This window comes from Mus musculus, chromosome 5, assembly GCF_000001635.26.
Source record: "Mus musculus strain C57BL/6J chromosome 5, GRCm38.p6 C57BL/6J".
In the NCBI taxonomy this organism is placed as follows: Eukaryota; Metazoa; Chordata; class Mammalia; order Rodentia; family Muridae; genus Mus; species Mus musculus.
In genome coordinates this window covers 118,210,614-118,233,471 of record NC_000071.6, presented here as the reverse complement: position 1 = coordinate 118,233,471, position 22,858 = coordinate 118,210,614, and the positions used below count along the sequence as shown (strand labels likewise).

General features: G+C 50.8%; 1 protein-coding gene across 15 annotated transcripts in view; it reads left to right on the top strand.

The window, feature by feature from the left end:
- The window catches only part of Rnft2 (ring finger protein, transmembrane 2), a 54,777-nt gene that overhangs the window by 12,039 nt on the left and 19,880 nt on the right, over positions 1-22,858 (top strand). For 11 of the 15 annotated variants that reach the window (XM_006530344.2, XM_006530349.2, XM_006530348.2 and 8 more), the window contains 2 exons: positions 970-1,070; positions 4,535-4,688. In XM_006530344.2, the coding sequence (XP_006530407.1) occupies positions 970-1,070; positions 4,535-4,688 (255 nt within the window). Of the gene's footprint in view, positions 1-969; positions 4,145-4,534; positions 4,689-22,858 lie in introns of those variants that run through there. The other 4 variants (XM_030254539.1, XM_030254538.1, XM_030254540.1 and 1 more) reach the window with 2 other exon arrangements.

Here is a 22,858-nt window from a genome sequence, read left to right as displayed (position 1 = left end):
AAGGCCCTCTACAATCCAGACCCATCAAGGCGATTAAATGAGATAGAGCTCAGAATGGGTTGAGTGTGGTGCCCAGTCTGCTGGGAAACATTTGAGCTCTTTTACAAAACTGCTCTCTGTAGAGCAGCTTATGTACACACTAATCCACCCTGTGAAGTGGGTGCTGCTGTGGACCTGTGTGGAGTGGGAATTCTGGAATTTTGGTTCCTTTTAAAATACAGAAATATTATAAGGTGTGTTTTCATTTTAACCCCAGGTGTGGTCTGTACCCCCCCTCCCCGCTGTGCAGCAGCTGACTGTGATTTGCCTCATGCTCTAGCAGAGGCGTGATTTTGTCAGCTGCAACTAAGTTCTGTGATTGTGTGATGTTTGGAATTTTGGGAACTTTTCAAAAGGTATGGCTCTGATAAGTAGGATCAGTGCTTGTTGGTCATTCAGGGAGGTTGGTTGTAGTTTGTTGGTAGTCATGCTCAAAGAAGGAACAAGAAGAAATTAGGTTCAGATCTCTTGCTCACTCACTCGCTCCTTCCCTCCCTCCCCCTCTAGCCTTCTTTCTCTCCTATCTAGTGATGGGGGAAATGGGGGTATGGAGGATAAAGGATAGGAAAAAGAAGAACCCACAAAGTAGCAAAGACAGGCTACACCCATTCAAGAAGCGTGTCCAGGACTGGGCAGCTCCCAGATGCGATGGAGCCAATGGGAGTGTGTCAGATGCCAGCTCATATCACTCCTGAGCCTGTGCTCTGAGTGGGAGCTCTGGTCTTTGTGGATGGTTCTCCAAGCAGGCATCCTCCTCCCTGTCACCTTTGGTGTGGCTAGTCCTTGAGTCTCAGTGAGAGGGAAAGACACCAGAACCTTCCCTCACCTCCTGCTTGCTTTAAGACTGTGAAGTTTGCACACACCCCAGACATTCTAGAATGTTCCACCACCAGCACTGTTGGCCTCACAGCACCCTCACTCTCTCTGCAGGAGAAGAGGTCGGTTCTGGTCATCTTGTGGATTCTGGCCTTCCTGGCAGGGAATACCATGTACGTCCTTTATACCTTCAGCTCCCAGCAGCTCTACAGCAGGTAAGGGGGGCCATCTTGGGGATTGGGGTGCACAGCTGAATGCCATTATATGAACAAGGATGCCAGACTCAGGCCCTGATTAAACTCAGATTCTACTTACACACACACACACACACACACACACACACACACACACACAGACACACAGACAGAGACAGAAAAAGACAGAGCAAGAACACCAGTCTGTATGCAACTTTACATTTCATAGTTGTCGAAGAAGAGTACGACCACGTGGAATTAATTTTAGTGATAATTTCATTGAACCATCAGCCTTCCATAGCTGTGCATTCCGGAAACGCAGATACAAAGTACTCAGGAAACGAACAGTTCTGTCTGAACTGAACCCATGCAGGCTCTGTCCTGGCTACTTCTCCCTGAACCATACAACAACTGTTTGTGTGACATTTACATAGCATTTCATATTCAGAGTGTTGTAAAGACTGGCTGGTGAAGGTATGTGAGGATATTTGCACATAGTAGGCTAGAGACTTTGTATTTAGCCATCTTTGGGACTCCCAGAGACAAATCCTTCACGGGTGCCAAGAGATGACTCTGTGTGTGTGTGTCTAAAACATTATTTCAATACTAGAGGAAGCTGAGGCAGGAGAATTTTAAGTTAGAAGCTAGGATGGGCCACATGATGAAACCTCCTATCAAAGAAGGAGAGAGGGAGGGAAGTGAGAGACGGAGGGGAGAGAAAGAATGGTGGTCGGCAGGAGGTGTGTGGCTGTGTTGGCTTTTTGTTTAATGGGTCCTGGGGTTTTGTGGGAGGAGGTGTGGATGGGGTGAGTGCTGTCCACAGTGGGGATGTGCTTATGTTAGCTTACTTATATGATTAAGGGAGGAGATTTTTCCATTCCTTGTGTTATACCACAATGGGAAAAGGAGACACACGTATTCATCCCAGCACCCCTTCCTGAGCTGGGGATGTTTTAACCTCAGCAGTTTGTTAAGGATAAAGAGTTGTACTGTGGGTAGGATGAATATCTTAGGACATCTCTGAAAAAAGTGTCTGGTGTCTTAGGTTCAGAGACTCTCCCCAGAATGTTCTCACTGTGCAGCAATGGTCAGAGGATTCCTGTGGGTGGAGAGGAGGGTTACAGTCTGGACAGGGCGGAAATAGGTGGGCTCCTGGATCCTGGGTAATGAACGGTCCCCTCCTGTGAGAACAGGCCTGCAGTGGTGGCGGGGGAGAGAGGTTCCAGAGCAGTCTTGGGAGTCAGCCAAAGCAAGGCTCACACTCTGCACTGGTCAGGTCTGTTGTCCAGAATGCTAAGGTCCTGCTGCAGGAAGAAGGAGGTGGGGTTTCCCAGCAGTCGGGACCAGTTCCCGCCCATGCTGTTTTCTAGGCACCATCTTGTTCCTGGACGCAGACTCAGGGTCTCTTTAGACCAGGGCTGAGTCATGGCAGCTCAGGAGACTGGCAGAGAGGGCGACAGAAAAGCCACGAGGCCGTGACCTTGTCTTTTCTGGTGCCACCAGTCTCCAGTTGTATGTGAGTGGTTCCAGCAGCCACTGTCATATGCTTGGTGTACAGCCCAAGTGGGGAAACACTTTTGTATTGCCGCCCCACCCGCCGCCACCAAAAGCTAAAAAGAAAAGCCATCGAGTTGTAAGCGCACACCTGTCATTCCTACACTGGGGATGATGAAGCCGAAGTGAAGCATGGTGAATTCGAGGCCAGCCTGAGGCACTTGGGAAGACCACGTGTCAGCAGCGTGGTCAGCCTGAGGTTGGGGTCCCCAGGAAAGGATGAGCGGCCACGGAAATTGCTGAGGTGTGGTGTGGGGCCTACCCCACACCGCTGTGTGCCCTGTTAGGTTTCCTCGGCACTTAGCAAACATCTCTCCATGTTTGCTAAGTTTCCCTGTGATGACAGAAGCAGGTAGCAGCCTTGTAGGCCATCACGCAGAGCCTCTAAGCCAGCGCCCACCAGCCTGGCCCCACTCCCAGCACCACACTCTAGAGGCACATGAGCAGGTGACTCTGCCTTGCGGGGCCATGGTGTCCTCACTTGGAATGGCGTACTCTCTGTGCCTGCCTCATCCCTTCAGAGCCTCAGGAAGGATAAAGTGAGGTGAGCTGAATAGAGCGGGGGCTGGAACCACAGAGGGAGACAGAATGCTCTCCTGCTGTAAGAATTATGAATGGGAAGTTGGGGAGCAGAGCCAGAGTGTGGGCCGTGGACTGGGACCAGTTTGGAAGCTGCCTGGTGTTGAGGTAAGTACAGCAACTGAGCATGAAATTCAGAATGCGGGGTCCTAGACAGCGCATCATCGTGTTCGCAACACGCAGGTGAACCAGCCCCATCCTGGGACCAGTTTGGAAGCTGCCTGGTGTTGAGGTAAGTACAGCAACTGAGCATGAAATTCAGAATGCGGGGTCCTAGACAGCGCATCATCGTGTTCGCAACACGCAGGTGAACCAGCCCCATCCGGCACATGGGTTCTCGTCCTCCCTAATCACGGGTGCGGACTTTCCTGTGCCTCTGTTTTCTCGTCTGTAAAAAGGGAGTGAATGACAGAAACTCAGGGTTTCTGTTGTTATTGTCACTGCTGAGTGGCAGGGTCTACAGTACCTCTGTGATCTCATCCTGGCCTGTCAGTTAAGCTAGGAGAGCGGGAACAAGCCCTGATATGCTGATGGCACTGAGGTAACTCAGCAGCCAGCCTAGAGGTGAATACAGGTCTGTCTGGTACTGATGTTCTTGTCTGGCTGGCTTGTGGCCTTGAGCTTCAGCCATGCTCACTGCAGAGCCCCTTATGGTGGGGTAGTTATGAGATAGGGCCCAGGGCATAGGATAGGGCACAAAGCTCCGCCCCTGCCCTGCCCCTGTGCCTCTTCTTTTCCTCCTTTCTATGGAGATAATTTTGGATAAATGAAACTGAAGGGGAGGGTGGCAGAATGGTTGTGGGGGAGGTGCTCTGTAGGCAAAAAGCAAAGACCTGTGTTTCCCAGAACCCTAGCAAAGAGGAGGTGGAGGCAGGGGCATCGCTGGGGCTCATGGGCCAGCCAAACTCCAAGTTGCCAATTGCTGAGTTCCAGGTCAGCGAGTGATCTTGTATCAACAAAAAGGAAAAGAGAAAAGGTGGATGGCTCCTGAGGAACACCTCAAGTTGACCTCTGACCTTCACATACATGTACAAACTCATCTGTACACACGTATACACCTACACACACATAAATACATACAACACAGACCCAAATGGTGGGGACCTTTATGATGCTCCAGCCCAGTATCGTCATTTGATCTCCAAGGGAACTAAGCTCAGAGAGGTTGAGAGTCCCGTCTGAGGTCACACAGCAGGTCAATAGCAGATGGAGATGCAGGCCACAGAAGTGTGATGCCGAGGACGGTGTGTTTTCTGTTGGTGATATTTGCAAGGTTGCCTAGTGAGGGAAAGCTGCCAAGGACTAAATGCCAGGGTCTAAATGAGTAACCTGGTTCTCTGAATGTCCCCCAGCCTCATATTCCTGAAGCCCAACCTGGAGACACTGGACTTCTTTGACCTGCTGTGGATCGTGGGGATCGCCGACTTTGTACTGAAGTACATCACCATCGCCCTCAAGTGCCTCATCGTGGCCCTGCCCAAGATCATCCTGGCTGTCAAATCCAAGGTAAGCCTGCCCGCTGCCACCCAAGGCCCCAAGCACTTCAAAGGAAGAAAGAACAGGGGCAGAGCTGATGCAACCCTGCCACCCACCACGATGTCCCCGCATCCGTAGCCCTCGGTGCGTTTTCCTCAGTAGAGCCTGTGCACCTGCCCGGGTCCTGTAACTCTCAGAGAAGGGTGATGCTAACAGCTTTGACTCTGTACATTCCAGGAACTCTTTTTGTAAAGGTGACTGAGGCTCAGTGGGAAGGAGCTCTGTGATCAATTAGTAATGCCTGCTGCGGCAAAGGAGGGTATGTGTGTGTGGGAGCAGTGGTGCTTTGCAGTGTGCAGCAGCGAGATGCTTTGGGCTGAGGAGTTCTTGAGGCATGGCCTTTAGAACTCAGGAGGACTGAGCCACTGTCACTTACTCCAAGGACAACGGGTTGAATTAGCCCTCAGCCTTGAGTGACAGCTGACCCAAGCCACTAGGGGTTAATTTTTTTCTCTCCACTGTGCACTGTCTCAGGTGAGCCTAAACCCTAAAATGTTGAGGTTTGCTCAGATGAGGCCATATCTCTGTGCCCTAAACCTGTCTGCATTCCTCATGAGAGGAACCACTGGGCATAAAGAGCCCTGAGCTACCTCTCCAGATTTGCTCAGACCATAGTAACCATGGTCATGGTTCATGCTGTGTTCCAATCAGCACTGTGAACTTGATCCAGAAAAGCAGCGTGACCGGTGGTGAGGCACAAGGACTTGAGCATCAGGCACACTTGTGTCAGGCTCCAGGTAGATTGCTGTCTGCCTGTGTGATGTTGGGCTGGTAACAAAACCTCTCTGAGCTCCTCACCTGAGCTCCTCACCCGTCTACTATTGGAGATCATGCCTTCCCTCTGAAGTGCTGACCTTGTAGGAAAGGTTGCTCTGGGGAAAGAGAAAGTGCCGTGCCTGCACCCGGTGCCTGAGGAGATAGATGCTCAAGGAGCGCAGCTTCATCTCTTCCAGCCGAAACGCTTGGATCACAGTCCTTCAGATTCCATGTAGGCTACCTGAACATTGATAATGAGTGTGTCAGGAAAGTGATCCAGGCAGGAACATGGAATTCACCTCCATCTTGCCCACATGGCAAGGTGACATCAGACAACTCTGTTGGCAGCACCTGCTTTCTGCTGCACTATGTCATGGGAGGTGAGGGTAGAATTTTCCACTCTTGTGTGTCTTCATGTCTGAGAGAACAGTTGCAGATTCTCGGGCATTTGGGATGCTATAGTCTTGGTTGGGGTGCTCCACCTGCAGGGATACGACTTAATCTTCATGTCACCTGATCCAGAGGCTTTTCCAGCTGACTGAGGTTGCAGAGTCCTGACCTATTTCCGTGTGCACTGTATTGTGGCTTTGTAGTCCAGGACTGGGAAACCCAGGGCTTTAGAAACGTCCACTTTCCCGTCCCCTCCAGGCTCTGATAGGTCTAATGAGCGACGTTTCACGATGCATAGTGTCCGCCTCCTGGAGGCCATGCGCCTTGACAAGGAATAGCTTACAGCCACTAGCTGCTTGGACAAAGTAGGTCATTTCCTTCAGGAATACAGGCTCGGGCAGCCACCTGCAGACACAGAGCATTTCACCTTTGTGATCCTCTTGTCCTTGCCCATAGCCAGCGTGGAGCACAGCAGTGCAGGCTGGGGAGGAGTCCAAGCATGGAGCACAGCAATGCAGGCTGGGGAGGAGTCCAAGCATGGAGTACAAGCTGGGAGGAGCTGGGGCCAAAGCTAGCAGACACAGCTCTGCCCTCTCTCCACTCACTTGAGCAGCTGTCACTACTGGAGTGTCCTGGCTCTGCACAGGATCCACCTGGGAGGCAGGAGAGGCAGAGTCTCTACCAGAGCTTGTGGTGGGCCCTAAATGATGCTGAGAACAGAGTGTCAATAGAGGTTATTTTTCCTGCCCATTCTGGCTGCTATCGGGAGCAGCTGCTAAACTGTCCACCACTGGGAGGGCCCTTGGCATTTGCTGGTCATAAACTTGATCTTGCCGTGACTACCACTCTCTTTTCACATACATAGAGACTCTGGCACAGGGTGGTTTTGTGACTTGCCCAGGACCACAGTCAGAAGCTGAAGAGCAGACAGGACGGTAGGAAGTCACCCCTAAATCGGAGCACTGTGGTTGGACAGAGGTACTGTGCACTGCTTCAGATAGTAGCTGGTGGCACAGAGGGTGACAGAGGCAGAAAGACTGTCTGACTCTGGGAGGACTCTGGAGGCCCAGCTGACAGTCACGATGGCAGAGCATTGCCAGGCCATCACCACAAGCCAGGCAGTGGCTCCTGCAGGTTTAAGAACTCTACATTTGCCAGGCGTGGTGGCGTACGCCTTTAATCCCAGCACTTGGGAGGCAGAGGCAGGTGGATCTCTGAATTCGAGGCCAACCTGGTCTACAAAGTGAGTTCCAGGACAGCCAAGGCTACACAGAGAAACCCTGTCTTGGAAAAAACAAAACAAACAAACAAACAAAAACTCTACATTTGTAGTGACACGTTTGTCGGTTCCACTGTCATGTGCCTTGTCCTCTGGAATTTTCCTGTTCTTGTCTCTGGGAAAGAGGTTTGTTCTACCAAGTTCCCATTTTGAGTCAGGCTCTTTGTAGCTTAGGGAGAATAGTGAGTGAGTTTCATGCTGTACACTCACACACACACACACACACACACACACACATATACACACCAAATTCAGCTGCCAGCAGGGAAACCTGGACTATGGCCACCTGCAGAAGGTTCTTCCCAGCACGGCTGTGGCTGAAGCAGGCAATATGCTGGTTTCCAGGAGTGGGCAGGGGACCTCCTTCAAGCCTGGGTGTGTGGGCATCTTCTGGCTACTCTAGATCTCAGAACATGGCCGTTCATGAGCCCATGGCTTATGTTCACAACTTGGGAATGGTCTTAAACACCTCTCTTTGCTTCTTCTCGGTGGCCATCTGCTTCTGTCCACTTTGTACTTTAAGTGACTCTGAAGTCCCATGATGGTGAAAATAGTAAAGAGCACCCTGCTATCTGCTGCTGTACCCCAGACTTTGCTGCCATGACACCCCGTGGCTTTTCTCAGTTTCTCCTCTGACTCCCTTGCTCTGTTCCTGCCTTTTCAGACAACTGACATGATGGTTCAGTCCATTACTCTTCTCTGCTTCCTACAGCTAAACCTCCTGTCCCTAGACGGGAGTGATCGCATCTAAAAGAATTGTTGTTGGGACACAGCATCTCTATGTGTTCACAATCACAGGGGCATGTGTGTGTGTGTGTGTGTGTGTGTGTGTGTATGAATGGGAAAACGAATGGATGAAGTATACGAATAGGAAAGTAATGGGTAGATTGTGCATGGTACATGAATATCTGAATGAGGCAAAGAGAAAAATGGATGAGTGGATGTGTGGATGGATTAATGAATGGATAATGAATGATGGTGTAGACAGAAAGGTGGATAGGAGGATGGACAGAAAGACAGACGGATGGTGAATGAGTTGGATGGACAGGCGGATGAGCAGACAGACGGAAGGAAGGAAGGATGGGTGGGTGGATGTATAGCTGGACAGGAGGATGAGTGGACGGATGAAGGAAGGAAGGAAGGAAGGAAGGAAGGAAGGAAGGAAGGAAGGAAGGAAGGAAGGAAGGACCCGGCTGTCTCCTCACTTTCTCCACTTAGAACAGTGAGAGCTGGGATCCCATCCTCGGCCCTTTTTGTTTGTACCCATGCAGATGTCTGAGCATGGCAGTCATGAAGACATAAATGCACCAAGTCACATCTTCTCTATGCTCTGAAAGGCGGTAGGGACTCTGGGAGGACTCTGGAGGCCCAGCTGACAGTCACGATGGCAGAGTATTGCCAGGCCATCACCACGAGCCAGGCAGTGGCTCCTGCAGGTTCAAGAACTCTAAAAGACTGACAGGAGCCCCAGCACACCCTCCCTCACCTTCAGTCTCATCAGTCCTCAGAGAGGAGATGCTCTGATCTCTCTCCACAAAGACTGAGCCAAGTGCTGTGGCAAAGACTGCAGACCTCGAGCTGACCACGGGCCAGCCGCAGGAGAGGGGCCGTGGCTTAGCCCTTCATTAGCCCTCGTCAGCCCCTGCTCACAGCGGCTTCATAAGGCAAGGACAGTTGTCTTGGACTTTTAGAATATTTTACTTGAGGTAAAATGCACATAAAATTAACCAGCAATCATTTAAAAGGGTGCCTTTGACTCTGGGACATCTTGTACAATGATAGTGCACCCAGCACCCCTGTATAGTTCCAGAACATTGCTGTTACCCCAGAGGGAAGCTTGTATTCATTAAGCCATTACCCCAGGCTCCTTCCACCAGCCCTAAGCAGCCCTAATCTGCCTTCCAGGTACAAAGTGGATTTGCCCACTTTGTACAGTTCCTATACATGGAATCACATCATAGCTTTTAACCAACATTTATTCAACTTCAAGTTCATCAGTATTGTGCGTGGGCTGGCACGGCCTCACACACCGTAATCCTGGTGCTCGCAAGACAGAGGCAGGAGGATCAGAAGCTCAGGCAGCTTGGGAATGCAATAAGACCTTACTCAAAAGGAAAAAAAAAACAGAGGTTAGGAGATGTCCCAGTGCTGTTAGAGCACTTGCTCTGCAGGCAGGAGGTCCTGACCACAGGATAGCCAGGCATGGCTGCAGGCGCCCGTAATCTCAGCATTGCAGGGCACCGACTGGCAGGTCCCCAGTGAGTATTCTGTTCCATGAGAGACTCTGTCACAGGCAGTAAAAGATAACTCCTAAGGTCTTTCTCTGCACTCTCTGGCAGAGTACCCCACACTCATATTGCATGCCCCTGCCCCCCCCCCTTGTACACACACATGTGCGTGCAAGAAAACACAACATCATCTCATGGGAGCGTGGCTCAGCCTGCATTTCTTTCCATGACGGGTTCTCATCCCACAGTGTGGACAGGCCACCATTTACTTAGCCATCTGTCCCTCCGAGGGACTTTAGGGTGCCTGCCACCCGGTGTGAGGACACCAACAGGACATTCCGTGTGCAGGAATGCAAGCATGGTAAGTCTAGTCTCTTAGATGTGTTTAGTGAGCTAGTTAAGAGTCAGGTTTGTGGACACAAATCCCTGCCGTAATCACCAATCCAGGCTGGAGAGTCTGTCTTTTCTCTCCTTCAGACGGCACTCTGTCAGTCGGCCCAGGGGGTAGGGGTGGGCGCTGACACCCCTTCCCCATACCTCTGAGGTGTGGGTGACAGTTATTAATGCCTCTCTGGCACCCGTCCAGCTCCTTCCTTGATGATTATTATTTTATTCCAAGAGATTAATGTGCTGGGTCAGAGCGTAATCCAGTCTGTAACAAGTGATGTGAATGGCCCTCCCAAGATAAATTGCAGGCTGGGAAAAGGTCCGCAGCCTCTCCTTGCCTGTCTGAGAGCTCTGGAGAGTCCTCATCAATCCTTGTCCTGGAGGAAGAAAGCCACGGGTGTTCCTCTGCAGCTGGGGTGGGGTGGGTGTGGGGGGAGACACATCTGTCAGGGACCCCTAATGGCCCTCAGCACAGATGCTCCTCCACAGGCCTCCATGCCAGCCCCTGAGAGAGTGGGCTGGCAGAATATCGCAATTATGATATTGGAGGCCTCTGGTATTTGGCCCCCTTTGATGGCCTGACTCGAGGCTGAGTAAGCCACCTTGCCTGGGGACTTAGGGAGCGTCTTCATTTTCTTCCTCTTCTTAATCATCCCTCTGCTGTGACCAATTCCCCAATCCCCTCATGCCTCCTAGCAGGACAGGGTCTGTCAGGGACCCTCACAAATGGGCCCCTTGATAAGTCAGGATCCTCGGGTTAAAGATGGCGGCCACTGATCTTCAAGCTCAGCTCCAAACTGTCACCCTGGTCTGGTGTTCTGAGCTGACACTTGCTTTTGTGTGTTTCTTAGAGTTTCATTGTGTATCCTGGGCTGGCAAATTCTTAATCCTCCTGCCTCACTCTCTTGAGTGCTAGGAATCTGGGTGCAAACCACCACACCTGGGCTGAGCGTCCACTTGTCATTATAGCCCGCATAAGAGGCTAGGGGTGTAATGTGGTAGAGCGCGTGCCCACATCAAATCAATCAATCAATTATCCCCATCTAATATATACAGTGCATGTAGCTTGGGCCTGCCAGATCTGACTTCTACTCCTCCTCTCTTCTCACCATACTTTCTCCCTCCCCCCTCCCTTCGTAGACCAGCTTCCTTGGGGACTTTGCATTCTCCTTCTCAAGTCCTTCACATTTCCTGTCCCCTCTGCCTGTGGCAGCCACCCCACTGTTCCCATGACTGTTTCCATCCCAGGTACTGGCAGGTAGGCAGAGAGACAGACACACAGGGAGACTCATCTCTCTCCTTCCTAACTGTGGCCAGCCACTTGCAGCTCCTGTAGCCATCTCTTCCTGCCACAATGGACCACATCTTCCAACTGTGAGCAAATAAACCCTTCTTGCCTTAAGGCTGTTCTTCTCAGGTCTTTGGTCACAGCACTGTCTAAGGTGGCCACTGCATACGAGTAGCTGGCAGGGGTCGTCTGCTTGACGCTCTGATGGAGAAACATAAAAGAGTTGTCATAAGAACTCTGCAAGGCCCCTTGTCAAGGGAAGCCACACCACAGGGCAGATGCCACCCAGGCCTTGAATCATCATCAAAGCTGGACTTCAGTCCTGGTTCCTCATTTAGTTCAGGGAACCTCGGCTACTCACCCAGTGCTCAGCTTTCTGCTCTCTGTGCTGGTCACATGTATCCCGTTATATGCTGAAGACAGAGTCAGGTGTCTGTCATGCTGCCACAGTGGACCAGGGTGAGCCAGAGCATGGTGAGGTTGGCTCTGCCAGTCTGACTGCTCTGAGGGACCCATCATTAGGTTGCCTGCTGTCTCCCTGAGGGCCAGGGAGGAGAAAGCCACTGCCACCACCAGCAGCTACTGCTAAGTGGGGCTACTTAGCAATGCCTCTAAAGCTAAGTGTCCTCTTGTGTCCCCAAGCCGGCCCCTAAAATAACAGCCTGCAGTGTATATCTCAGAACTTTTCATGTATTCAGTCCTAACCCATACTACATCTGCATGAGGGTGTATATGCATTTTTTAGTTTTAATTTTTTTAAAGTTATACTTATTTAGTGTGTGTATGCACGTACACCGCAGCTCACGTGGTGGTTAAAGGACAACTTGCAGGTGTGTTTTCTCTGACTCATGTGGTCCTGGGCATCGAGCTCAGTGCTTCAGACTTGACAGCAAGTGCTTTACCCACTGAGCCATCTTGCCACCCCAAGGGATGGAATCTTTGAAGAGTGGTGAAGAAGGTATGTCTGTTGTGTTTCTTATTCCCGTGACAGAACACTGGACAAAGAGACCCAAGAGTGGAAGGCTGTGTTCTGGCTTGGGAGTCAGGGTAGAGAGTTGATGACGGAGATGACACAGAGGCAGGGGCTGCCCTTTGCTGTGGCAGAGGGATCCTTAGGGGCCTGATATATAAGGTAGGATGTAAGGAATAGGGGGTGCAGTTTAAGTCCTCACGTTCCACCCCACATTCCAATCCTGGTCTAAAACAGCACCATCAGCTGGGGACCAAGTGTTTAAATACACAGTCACAAGAGAATCAGAAACCACAGGGGTGTGCCCTGTAGTCAGGACCATATCAAGCGCTCTGGCTGATCTGAACATACATCATTGACCCACACGGTTTATTCCTTATTCGGCACTGTGTAATATTCCCAGCATTAATTGACCCAATATAGTGTGATAGCTAGATTGTCTCTTCGTCTTTGCCATAATGAAAGATACAATGTCCAGCATCCTTGCAAGCACACTCAAGCTTTCTCCAACGTGGCCATGCTGGATGGAGCGAGTATCTTCCACTTTATGGGGAATCCCAGTGGTTTCCCTGTCTCCCGTTGACTGTAGCAGTGTGCATGTCTGCAGGGCTGGATTCGAGCTGCATTTTCCCCATGTCTGTCTCCCTGCTTTAGCTGACTATGAAGTGCTTCATCTACAGGGCGGACCAGGATCCCGTCCTAAGGAAGGCTAAGCCACTGTCCTTTGGAAAGGCCCCAGGGTGAAATGTGGACCCAGTATGGCTCCAGCAGTACCCTCTCTCCCAACCTGCTGGCCCAATAGCTCCCTTGCTGATTTTTGCCAGAGCATCGGTCTGCAGTGCAGTCTCCCTGACTCTGTCAAGGATCCGTATCAGGCAGATTATCTTTCCCAAGAAACAGAGCCAGTAGCATGCTTGTGCTTTGAGAGCTTCATTTCAAGGAATGGGCTCCATGGTGGCAGGCTGAGTAGATCTGAAATCCTCACAATGGCCTGGAAGCCCTGGCAGGAGTAACACTGTAGCCAAGGAATGGGCTCCATGGTGGCTGGCTGAGCAGATCAGAAATCCTCAGGATGGCCTGGAAGCCCGGCAGAAGTAACATTGTAGCCAAGAGCAAAAGTCCCTCCTTCCCAGGGAAGGCCTTTGCGTGGGCCATATGATGAGGCATACTCACAGGACGCAGACGTTCAGGTCTCTGCCAGGACATGGTGTCAACCAATCTGCATCTCATAGTGACGTCTAGGAGAGTGCTAGGTGGCAGAAGTGGACACTGGCCTCCTTAGCAAAGTGGATGTGAGATGGCGATACCTGATGCTTTCCCCAAGGACAGCAGGACAGCATCCCGAGGCACACATGGGCTCTCCTCATTCCAGCCGGGGATTCAGTTCAAAGCCAGCCTGGGCTTGAACAAACATGCAAAAACTACATGTAACTCTTCCTTCTATTTCTCTCTCTGGTGTGCATGCATGTGGAATCAGAGGATTACCTCTGCCAATCCTCAGGTCCCATCCACCCTTTGTTTGACAGTCTCTAGTTTGACCTAGAACTCCACACCTAGGCTAGGTGGGCTGGCTGGGGAGCCTCAGGATTCTGCGAGTCTCTGCCTCACTGGGATGTTGGGCACTTTGCCACTAAGCCTGGTTTTTTACGTGGACACCAGGGGTCTGAATGCACATCCTCTTGTGAGGAAGGAGCTTTACCAAGCTAACCATGTCTCCTGCCCCACAAACAACAGAGAACCTTTCAGAAAAATGTATCAGGAGGTGGCAATGTGCATAGTCACACAGTTGGGGAGCTGAGGCAGGAGGATGGCCATGAGTTTAAGACAAGCCTAGGCTACATAGTGAGACCCTGTCTCAAAAAACTAACCATGGAAGAAGGGGAGACAAAAAAAAATGCCCAGTCCAATTTTCAGCACTGAATTTGATGGACAGAATCTCATTTTTGTCATTGGATCTGTGTCTGGGAAGCATTGTATCATGGGGTCATGTAATTTCCTATTATAAAGCCCTCATTCCCAAATAGAGAGAGAGCCACCCGCATGATGTCAGGGCCGTTCACACTCTTTATTATTGTTGTTGTTACATGTATTGTGTGTGTACAGGCATATGCTTGCCGTGGCATGTATGTGGAAGTCAGAGGACAACATGTGGGCATCAACTTCTCTCTTTCCAACCTGCCGGTCTTAGGGATCGAACCCAGGTCCTCAGGCTTGGCTGCAATCACCCTAATGCACTGAGCCATCTCACGAGCTGATGTTCCTGCCGTAGAGTTTTGGCATTGATGTTTTCGTTTATCTCCCCACCCCAAACAGCTCCCATCTTGCTTAGATTCCATTGGCTTTGTCCAGCCGTACAAACAGACCACTGACCACTGGGATACCCTGTCAGTGTCATGAAGCCAGTGCTGTTGAAGCTAAGGCCATGTGGAGAGTCTTCTGTTGAAAGAAGGGGACAAGGGACACGAAGAGACACAAGTCTCTGTCCCAGGACCCTAACACTTCTCTGCAGATGAGCCACCCCAGCAAGTTGTATTCATTTATCTAGGGTCACACAGCATCCTGTGACAGAACAACAGTGTGAGACTCCAGGCCTTTCAGATAGTGAGGGACATGCCCTTGAAGGTCCATGGTATAAGTCAAATGATAAATGTCATGTTAATCCACTATAAACATGGGAAAGAGCGGATGCGTCTGCGCCCATCCTTGGAGCATCATCTATGGAAACTCATTCTAAGTTTAGTCACTGTTCTATCACTGTGAGGAGGCGCCACGGCCAAGGCAATTCCTATAAAAGAGAGCATTTAATCCATGATCATCATGGCAGAGAGCAGACAGGCGTGGTGCCGGAGCAGTAGCTGGGGGCTTTACATCTTGATCTGCAGGCAGCAGGCAGAGAAACACACACTGGGCTTGGTGTGGACTTTTAAAACCTCAAAGTGACACGCCTCCTCCAACCAGGCCATACCTCCTAATCCTTCCCAAGGAGTGCCACTAATTGGGGACCAAGCGTTCAAATATATGAGCCTGTCGAGGTCATTTTCATTCAAACCACCACCCATGCCCATAACCCCTTGTGAGGCAGATAGTCTTCTATGCTTCACTTGACAGAGAAACTGAGGCACAGAGAAGCTAACTGACCTGATGGGTGTTAATGGGTGGTGAGGCATACACTTGAATTCCATTCTTTAGTTTCAGAACTCAGTTTCTTGACATGTTGTCACACACACCATGCATGCAGACATGCATGCAAGCACACAGTAGTGCGCATGCATACATCCCGGGCCCATACTACCAACCTACCACAGGAGAATGACAGCCCCTGCTGCTCAACACAGTGGGAGACAGTCATCACTGCCCCCTGTCAACTCAGGCCCCACACCCTCATCAGCCTCTCAGACTCATGCCCCAGCCCTCTGCCACCCAGCACCCCAGCTTCTGGCTCAGGGGACTATTTTTGTTTGTTTTGTCCCCTCCTGCACCTTTACTCTGTCCCCTGGGAGACTCTCAAAGGCTCCAGTCAGCCACCAAGGGAGACAGCAAGGACAGGACCCAGTGAACACCTGGGAGTTCTCACACCTTGCACACCTTAGCTCACACATACCTGTGTGTGTGTGTGTGTGTGTGTGTGTGTCTGTGTGTCTGTGTGTGTTCGGGGAGGAAGAGGGGGAGGAGTTTACATTATTTATTTATTTACCCCTCTCTGCCCTACTCCACACCCCCCAAGCTGTTGTTCCCCACTGGGAAAAATGAAAAACAGCCTCAGACAACAGCAGACAAAGCAGACCACATGGCCCCCGCAGTTTAATTTCCTTTAATTCATTTTATATTGAACCAAATGATACTGTTTGTTTTTAATGGCAAACACTCAGCACGGAGGAGGAGCAGCCGGGATCCTGGGGGAAAAGCAGGAACACAGCTGCTGTTGAAATCCCGGCTCCTTCTATCCCCAGCCCCCAATCCCAACTCCCCAGCTCCCTGGGAAATAGGTTTCCAGGTTGAAGGATGACACCCTTCTCCAGCTCGGCTGGTGGCTGTCTAGAGGGCAGCCCTGGCTGTGCCCCAACTCTGACACCCAACCTAGGGTGGCCCCAGTGGAGAAATGGAGGCCCAGGCCAGGCTCTGTGGCTGTTCTTTTTCAGTGCTGCTGCTTGCTTATCACTGGCAAGCAGGACCTACCCCATGCTCAACCTCAAGGCATGGACAGGACACATGGAAGACACAGCCCAAGCGCACTCCTTAACTCCAGAGCCCGAGGCAGCCTCATAAGGGGATCCACGGCAGCTCCTGTGCTCAAGAAACAAAGACAGGGGCAAGAATAACCACCTACATCCAGACCAACTATCCGGGGCCTGCCCTTCTGTGGGCTGGATGAGGTCTGGTGCCTCTTTGAAGCCTTCTATGATCCTAGCTCTTCAAGACCCCTTTTTGCCGAGCTGGGCCTTAGCCGATAACTATTCTTACACGTGAAGAGAACTCAAACTCTGAAGCCCCTGGGCAAGGAGGCAGAGGCCTTGGCCCTGATCGTGGTCTTGGTGAGGCCAAGCCAACATGATAGATGCCAGAGGAGCTCATCTCTAAGGCCTCCTCATGCTGCAGGGGGAAGCCACACCTGCTCTCTTGTCCACACTCAGAGATTCAGACATCTGTTCTGCTGGTAAGAAAAGCAGGGTAGTTGTGGGGTCTTGTGACTCATTCACAGGTGTGATCGTCTAGGATCGGCTTCTACCCTCCCTTCGGCCAGCTGGACGCTGTGCTGGAGCTGCCCTCAGAGTTAGGGCTTCCAAGCTCAACCTTCCAGTGCAGCAGGGCCAGGTAAGGGAGCAGGCATCTCAAAACAGCCACCCACAAGGCTGCTCTAGTCTCACTCACTCTGTAGCCATGAATGGACCCAGGGCAAGTCTCCTGCCTCAGCTTCCCAAGTGCTGGAATTACAGGTGTGTGCCTGTCGTGATTGGGGCAGAACTGGACAGTGGGAAGCCAGAAGGTCCTTCCAGAGGAGCCAACAGCCACAGCACGGGTGTGACTTTCCAGATTATAGTAGAAAGGCTCATTGCTTACAGTGATGTCCGCCAAGCTCTCACCATGAACACGTACTGTCACGATATCCAGAGGCCAGAAAAGCCCGGCAATCCGTACTTCGGACAAGGCAGGGAGGCCAGAGTCAACTGTATCCTACCATGCCGCTCATCCTGTGGGTACAGGGTGGCAGCTTCCCAGATGACGGGATCCACATGCCCCTCTAGTAAATGGCAGCAGCTTGCATCCAGGGCATGGCCCTGCTCCCATTTCCTCTACCAGCCCTCCTTCCCAGAGCTGAAGCTGGCCTGGGAGCGCACTGGTGTGAGCCTCCACTTTCTCTCCTGTTCACAAAGGCTCCAAGGTGTTAGGAAAGAGCAGGCCTCTAAGCCACCCACGATGGTGTTGCCTTTGGTCCTGGCACTCAGGGAGCAGAGCTTTGTGAGTTCAAGGCCAGTGTCTAGATAGTGAAGTTCAGGCCAAACTGGTCTACATAGTGAGGTTCAGGTCAGCTAAGGCTACATAGTAAAACTGTCTCAAAATAAATAAATAAATAAATAAATAAATAAATAAATAAATAAATAGGAAAAGAAAAGATGCAGAAATGTGGGCCAGGCAGTGGTGGTGCACGCCTTTAATCCCAGCACTTGGGAGGCAGAGGCAAGTGGATTTCTGAGTTTGAGGCCAGCCTGGTCTACAAAGTGAGTTCCAGGAGAGCCAGGGCTACACAGAGAAACCCTGTCTCAAAAAAAACAAAAAAAGCTGGGCGAGGTGGCACACACCTTTAATCCCCAGCACTTGGGAGGCCAAAGCAGATGGATTTCTTAGTTTGAGGCCAGCCTGATCTACAAAGTGAGTTCCAGGACAGCCAGGGCTATACAGAGAAACCCTGTCTCGAAAAACAAAAGAAAAAATTTAGAAATATGTGCAGATTTTAAAGGAAAGACATAATGGAACTCCCATGACACTTTCTGTGGCCATCTATCTCCTTTTCCGTTGTCCACATGTCTGCCTTTTGTACATTTGTCTGTCTCCATTCTCAACAAAGCTATTGATCATGCACGGAGCAAACATGGAATATACCCAGTTTTACTTCCAAGTCAGACTGGAGTTTGACTGTCAACACTACCCAAGCCCATAATTTTTTGCCTTCACCTCTAAAATATTTATCATGCACAGTCTGACAAACACTGGTGTGGTGTAGGGATTGAATAAAAGTTCCAGGTGAGGAGGCAGGGCCCACCCCCTTTGGTGGTGATCATCAACCATAAGCCATCAGATCACAGTCTGTACTACTCAAGAGTGAAAGTAAATCTTGGGCACTGGAAAGATGGCACAGCAGTTAAAAGCCCAGGCTGCTCTTGCAGAGGACCTGGATTTGACTCCCAGCACCCACAAGGCTGTTTACAGCCATCTGTAACTCCAATTCCAGGGCACCCAATACTGTCTTCTGACCTCCGTGGGTACCAAGCACACATATGGTGTGCATACCTAATGCAGACAGAGACACACATGCATACATTCATACACATAAAACCGCATCCTGGAGACTTGGGTCAATGGGAAGGGCTCTCAGTGGTGACTACAATGGTCAGGTTTCTCTGCAGTGGGCTTGGCCCCGTCCTGGAGCTGGGACACCCGGCTGCCTTAAATGCGAAGCCTGCTAAGGACACAGTACAGCCGCAAGTCTGAAACATCGCCTAGACTGTCAGTCACCCAAAGAGCTCCGCACTCCTTGGGCTCCGAGGTCTCTTGGTGCGTGAGTGATGTCATCGTCCTGCGCCGTCCCGCGGGCCAGGGGCACTCCAGATTGCTGGCAAGGAGCCTGTTGTGGGGAGCTGGGGAGGCCACGATGATCTCATCCACCTGGGAGAGGCTGGCAGGCCGCTGACGGCATCGCAGCGCCTGTTGCCAAGCAACGCAGAGCCGGTGGCCCCACCCCAGCTTCCTAGATTCTGGGTTGCTCTCCCCTTCTTTCTCCTGCCAGCGTTCGCTTCTTCTTGCTCCTTCCTCCTCCTCTCTCCTTCTTCCCTCATCTTCCCCTCTTCTCACATCTCACTATATTTCTTAGGCTCTTGTTTTCTAACTAACTCACGGATGTCTTGAAGCACCCCACAGAATTAAGCCCTTGCTTCTCTGCCTCTGATCAGCTGTGGGGACAGCGTGAGAGCACTAAGTTTTCCATGCACAGCCTCTCCTCACCCACCAGGCAGCCCGTCTCCTTTACTGTCCCTTCGCTCTCTGCTCAGATAGTCCTCTAAATGGCTTAGTGTTTGAGTTGTCTAATCTCGTGCATGGATTTGGTCATAACCACCTCCCTCTCAGAGGGGCTCTGGCTGTGCAGTTAGTTCCTGCTTGACATGTGCTAAAGAAGGAGATTATAAAACAGGCCTGGTGTGGTACCTGTAATCCCAGCCCTTGGGAGTCTGCAGCAGGAGGATTATAAACTCCTGGCCAACCTGTTCAGTAGCCTTTTCTATCAGGCCACTGACTAGCTCATTTCTCTCCTGTCTTTGGCCCAGTCTTTTTCCCCATTGTCCTCTCTGCCTCTTTTTTTTTTTTCCTGTGTTCCTCTCAGCAGTCTTTCCAGCTTCTTCTCCCAGAGCTCAGAGGTCAGGTAGGAGCCTCCTCTCTTGGAGGAGTCCCGATGCGCCCCTCCGTCCCTGGCTTTGCCCTTCAGATGGTCGCTGGCGCTGTTTTGTCCTGAGGGTGCTGGCAGCTGAGGCCCCAACATCCCAGCAGCCTGGGAAGTCATTTTCCTAGAAAAACAAGCCTTTATTTTCAGCCCTCTTTGTCAGCTTGAAAAAAAAAAAATGCAAACAGGAAATGGGGCTGAGGAGCCCCTCTGCCCTCAAGACTACAGTATTTTTCATTTATCCCCCCCCCATTAGAGGAGGCTTTGGGGTACATCCAGGCTGTAGATGCAGACAGTGAAGCTATCTACCTGCCTTTGCTGGACCCTTAACTTCCCAGGGGGAACCCCTGGCTCTCTGTACAGTTTTGAAAGAACTGTCATGGGGCCTTCCCCACCATGGCCATTCAGAGAATCAGGTGACCAGAAGGAGGCTTAACTGCAACTGGACCCTTCCAACATTTGCTATGTACTTTGGTGCCCAGGCTCAGGAGGAAACACAAAACCAGCCTTTTCTGTGGGAATTCAAGCTATTAAAAGTATTGCTAGCCGGGCGTGGTGGCGCATGCCTTTAATCCCAGCACTGGGGAGGCAGAGGCAGGTGGATTTCTGAGTTCGAAGCCAGCCTGGTCTACAGAGTGAGTTCTAGACAGCCAGGGCTACACAGAGAAACCCTGTCTCAAAGAGCAAACAAAACAAAACAAAAAGTATTGCTACTGGCTTCCATCGTCTTAACATACCTGCTAAGTCCAGCAATTTTTTTTTCAAGCTGAGAGACTTGGAGCAGGTTCCCTTACCACTCTATGCCTCTGGCACTGACTCTGTATGAGAGTGTCAGCTGTAGTTGGACTTTGGACTTTGGTTACTTTGTGGGTACTTGTTTAATTCCATCCTTCTCCATTTCTCTTCTTCCACCCTTCCAACCCCTAACACGAGGTAGGAGAGAAGGGATAGAGGGGAGGGGGAAGAATGAGATCCTGGATAAAGTTGGGTAGGAAAGGGAGTGGCCGTTAGACTATTTCCTGCCGATTAGGGGAATATCAAGTTCCTTGGGGGCAAGTTTGATCTTTGCCGTCAGGACATCTAATTTCTTCTCCTCCTCTCTTTGCACACAGCTACTTAACAAACAGCAACCCATGAACAGCCGCACTCTCAGGGCCCTAACATTGATTCATGTAGCCTCTGAAAGTCCCCAGAATTCTGTATGACACACACTCATGAGAGTTCTCTGCAGCTGGCAAAACCACACCCCTGCCTGAGCGCTAGGCGAATCACAGTCACCTGCTGTGAAGCAATCCCCACATCCCGACACCTGGGACTAAAATGAAAACACATTCACATAATATTTCTGTGTTTTTAAGAGAAACCCAAGTTCTCACTACAGCCAGCAGCACCTGCCTCTGTACTGCCGTGTGCAGAGTGGTACCAGTATATACGACCTCCTAAGTATTAAGTCATCAAAGAGGAGCAGAGGCAACCACAGCTGACAAGTGGGGAAGTAAACAGGGGAGTCTTGACTCCATGTTTGAGCTCCTGGATCCACTTGTACTTGAAGTTGCAGCCCTCTTGCCTCCTGGGCTCTGAGATAAACACTTATTTCTCCAAGCTACTTTGTTACTTCTCTGACCCTCATAATCCCAGGGGACTCCAGTACTTGAGTTAACAGTGATTAGAGGTTCAGAAGGCCAGAGCTGGGTTAATACCACTGGAATACAGAGCAGAGGTGGAGAATGGGGGGTGAGGAGGGCAGGCCTCACTTGTAGTACCAGAACCATGAAAGATGTTCACCAGACTCTTGGACTCATAACCACACACATTTTTGCATTGATCTCACTTAATGAAGAAGGCTTGATGCAAGCCGGGCGGTGGTGGCGCACGCCTTTAATCCCAGCACTTGGGAAGCAGAGGCAGGTGGATTTCTGAGTTCGAGGCCAGCCTGGTCTACAAAGTGAGTTCCAGGACAGCCAGGGCTACACAGAGAAACCCTGTCTCGGAAAAAAAAAAAAAAGAAGAAGAAGAAGAAGGAGGAGGAGGCAGCAGTGGCTTGGTGCATTCCCCACAGGGCCACAGCAGACCCTCGTTGAATCCTCCCATGTCTCTGGATGAACCCCACACCTCTCAGGCCTTAGCTCATTGCCTCCATCAGTCCTAAGGCGGAGGGGGGGGAGGGAAGGGGGGCTCCCATTGGACCCCATTATCAGCGTCAACAGGGGCTCCCGTTGTTGGCATTTGCCAGGAGAATCTCAGGAAGAGTACATTAGAACTCTAACCCAGGGCAGAGGAGTGGAAGTCCACACCCTTTACAGATGCTGGGAAGGATCCAGTTGAGTCCTGCCTCCACCCCAGTCACTGCTTGCTTCTCTCCTCACTGGGTACTTCTCATGATAATCTTGTGAGGGTGCAGCAATGTCTGCCAAACCATCTTCCTCACCCAACCTCAGAGATTTCCTTTCCAAGTTGTTTTGGGAAACAAGGATGATCTGGCTGTGACATCTCTCACCCCACTGATCACCAGGGGTGATATGTAGCTGGCTGGCTAGGTGGATGCTCACTCTCTCTCCCCTCACCACTCCTTATGTGCCCCCTTGAAAAGCTGTGTGCTCACTCAGTGGAAAAAGACACCCTTCCCTGAATGGAGGAGGACTGGTCCTCTGTCAAGAGTATATTAGTAGCTGCCTCTCCTGCTAAGAACAGGGATTCTCAACCTTCTGAGTGCTTTGACCCTCCTTCCTTGTGTTTGTGACCCCCAACTGTAAAGTTGTTCTTGTTGCTGTTTCACAACTGTCACTTCGCTATTATGAATCACAAAGCAAATATTTGATATGCGGGATATCGGATATACGACTGATCCCTGAATGGTTCAAGACTCACAGGTTGAGAACCTCCAAACAAGCTCTTAGAGTCGGGTTTTTTTTTGTTTTGTTTTGTTTTTTGTTTTCTGGGTTTTTGTTTGTTTGTTTGGTTGGTTGGTTTTTTTTGTTTGTTTGTTTTGTTTTTTGTTTTTCGAGACAGGGTTTCTCTGTATAGCCCTGGCTGTCCTGGAATTCACTCTGTAGACCAGGCTGGCCTCGAACTCAGAAATCTGCCTGCCTCTGCCTCCCAAGTGCTGGGATTAAAGGCGTGTGCTACCACACCCGGCTCGAGTTGTTTTTTTCTTTAAAGCTCCTTATGTTCAGAGAGTCCCTGACTTTAGC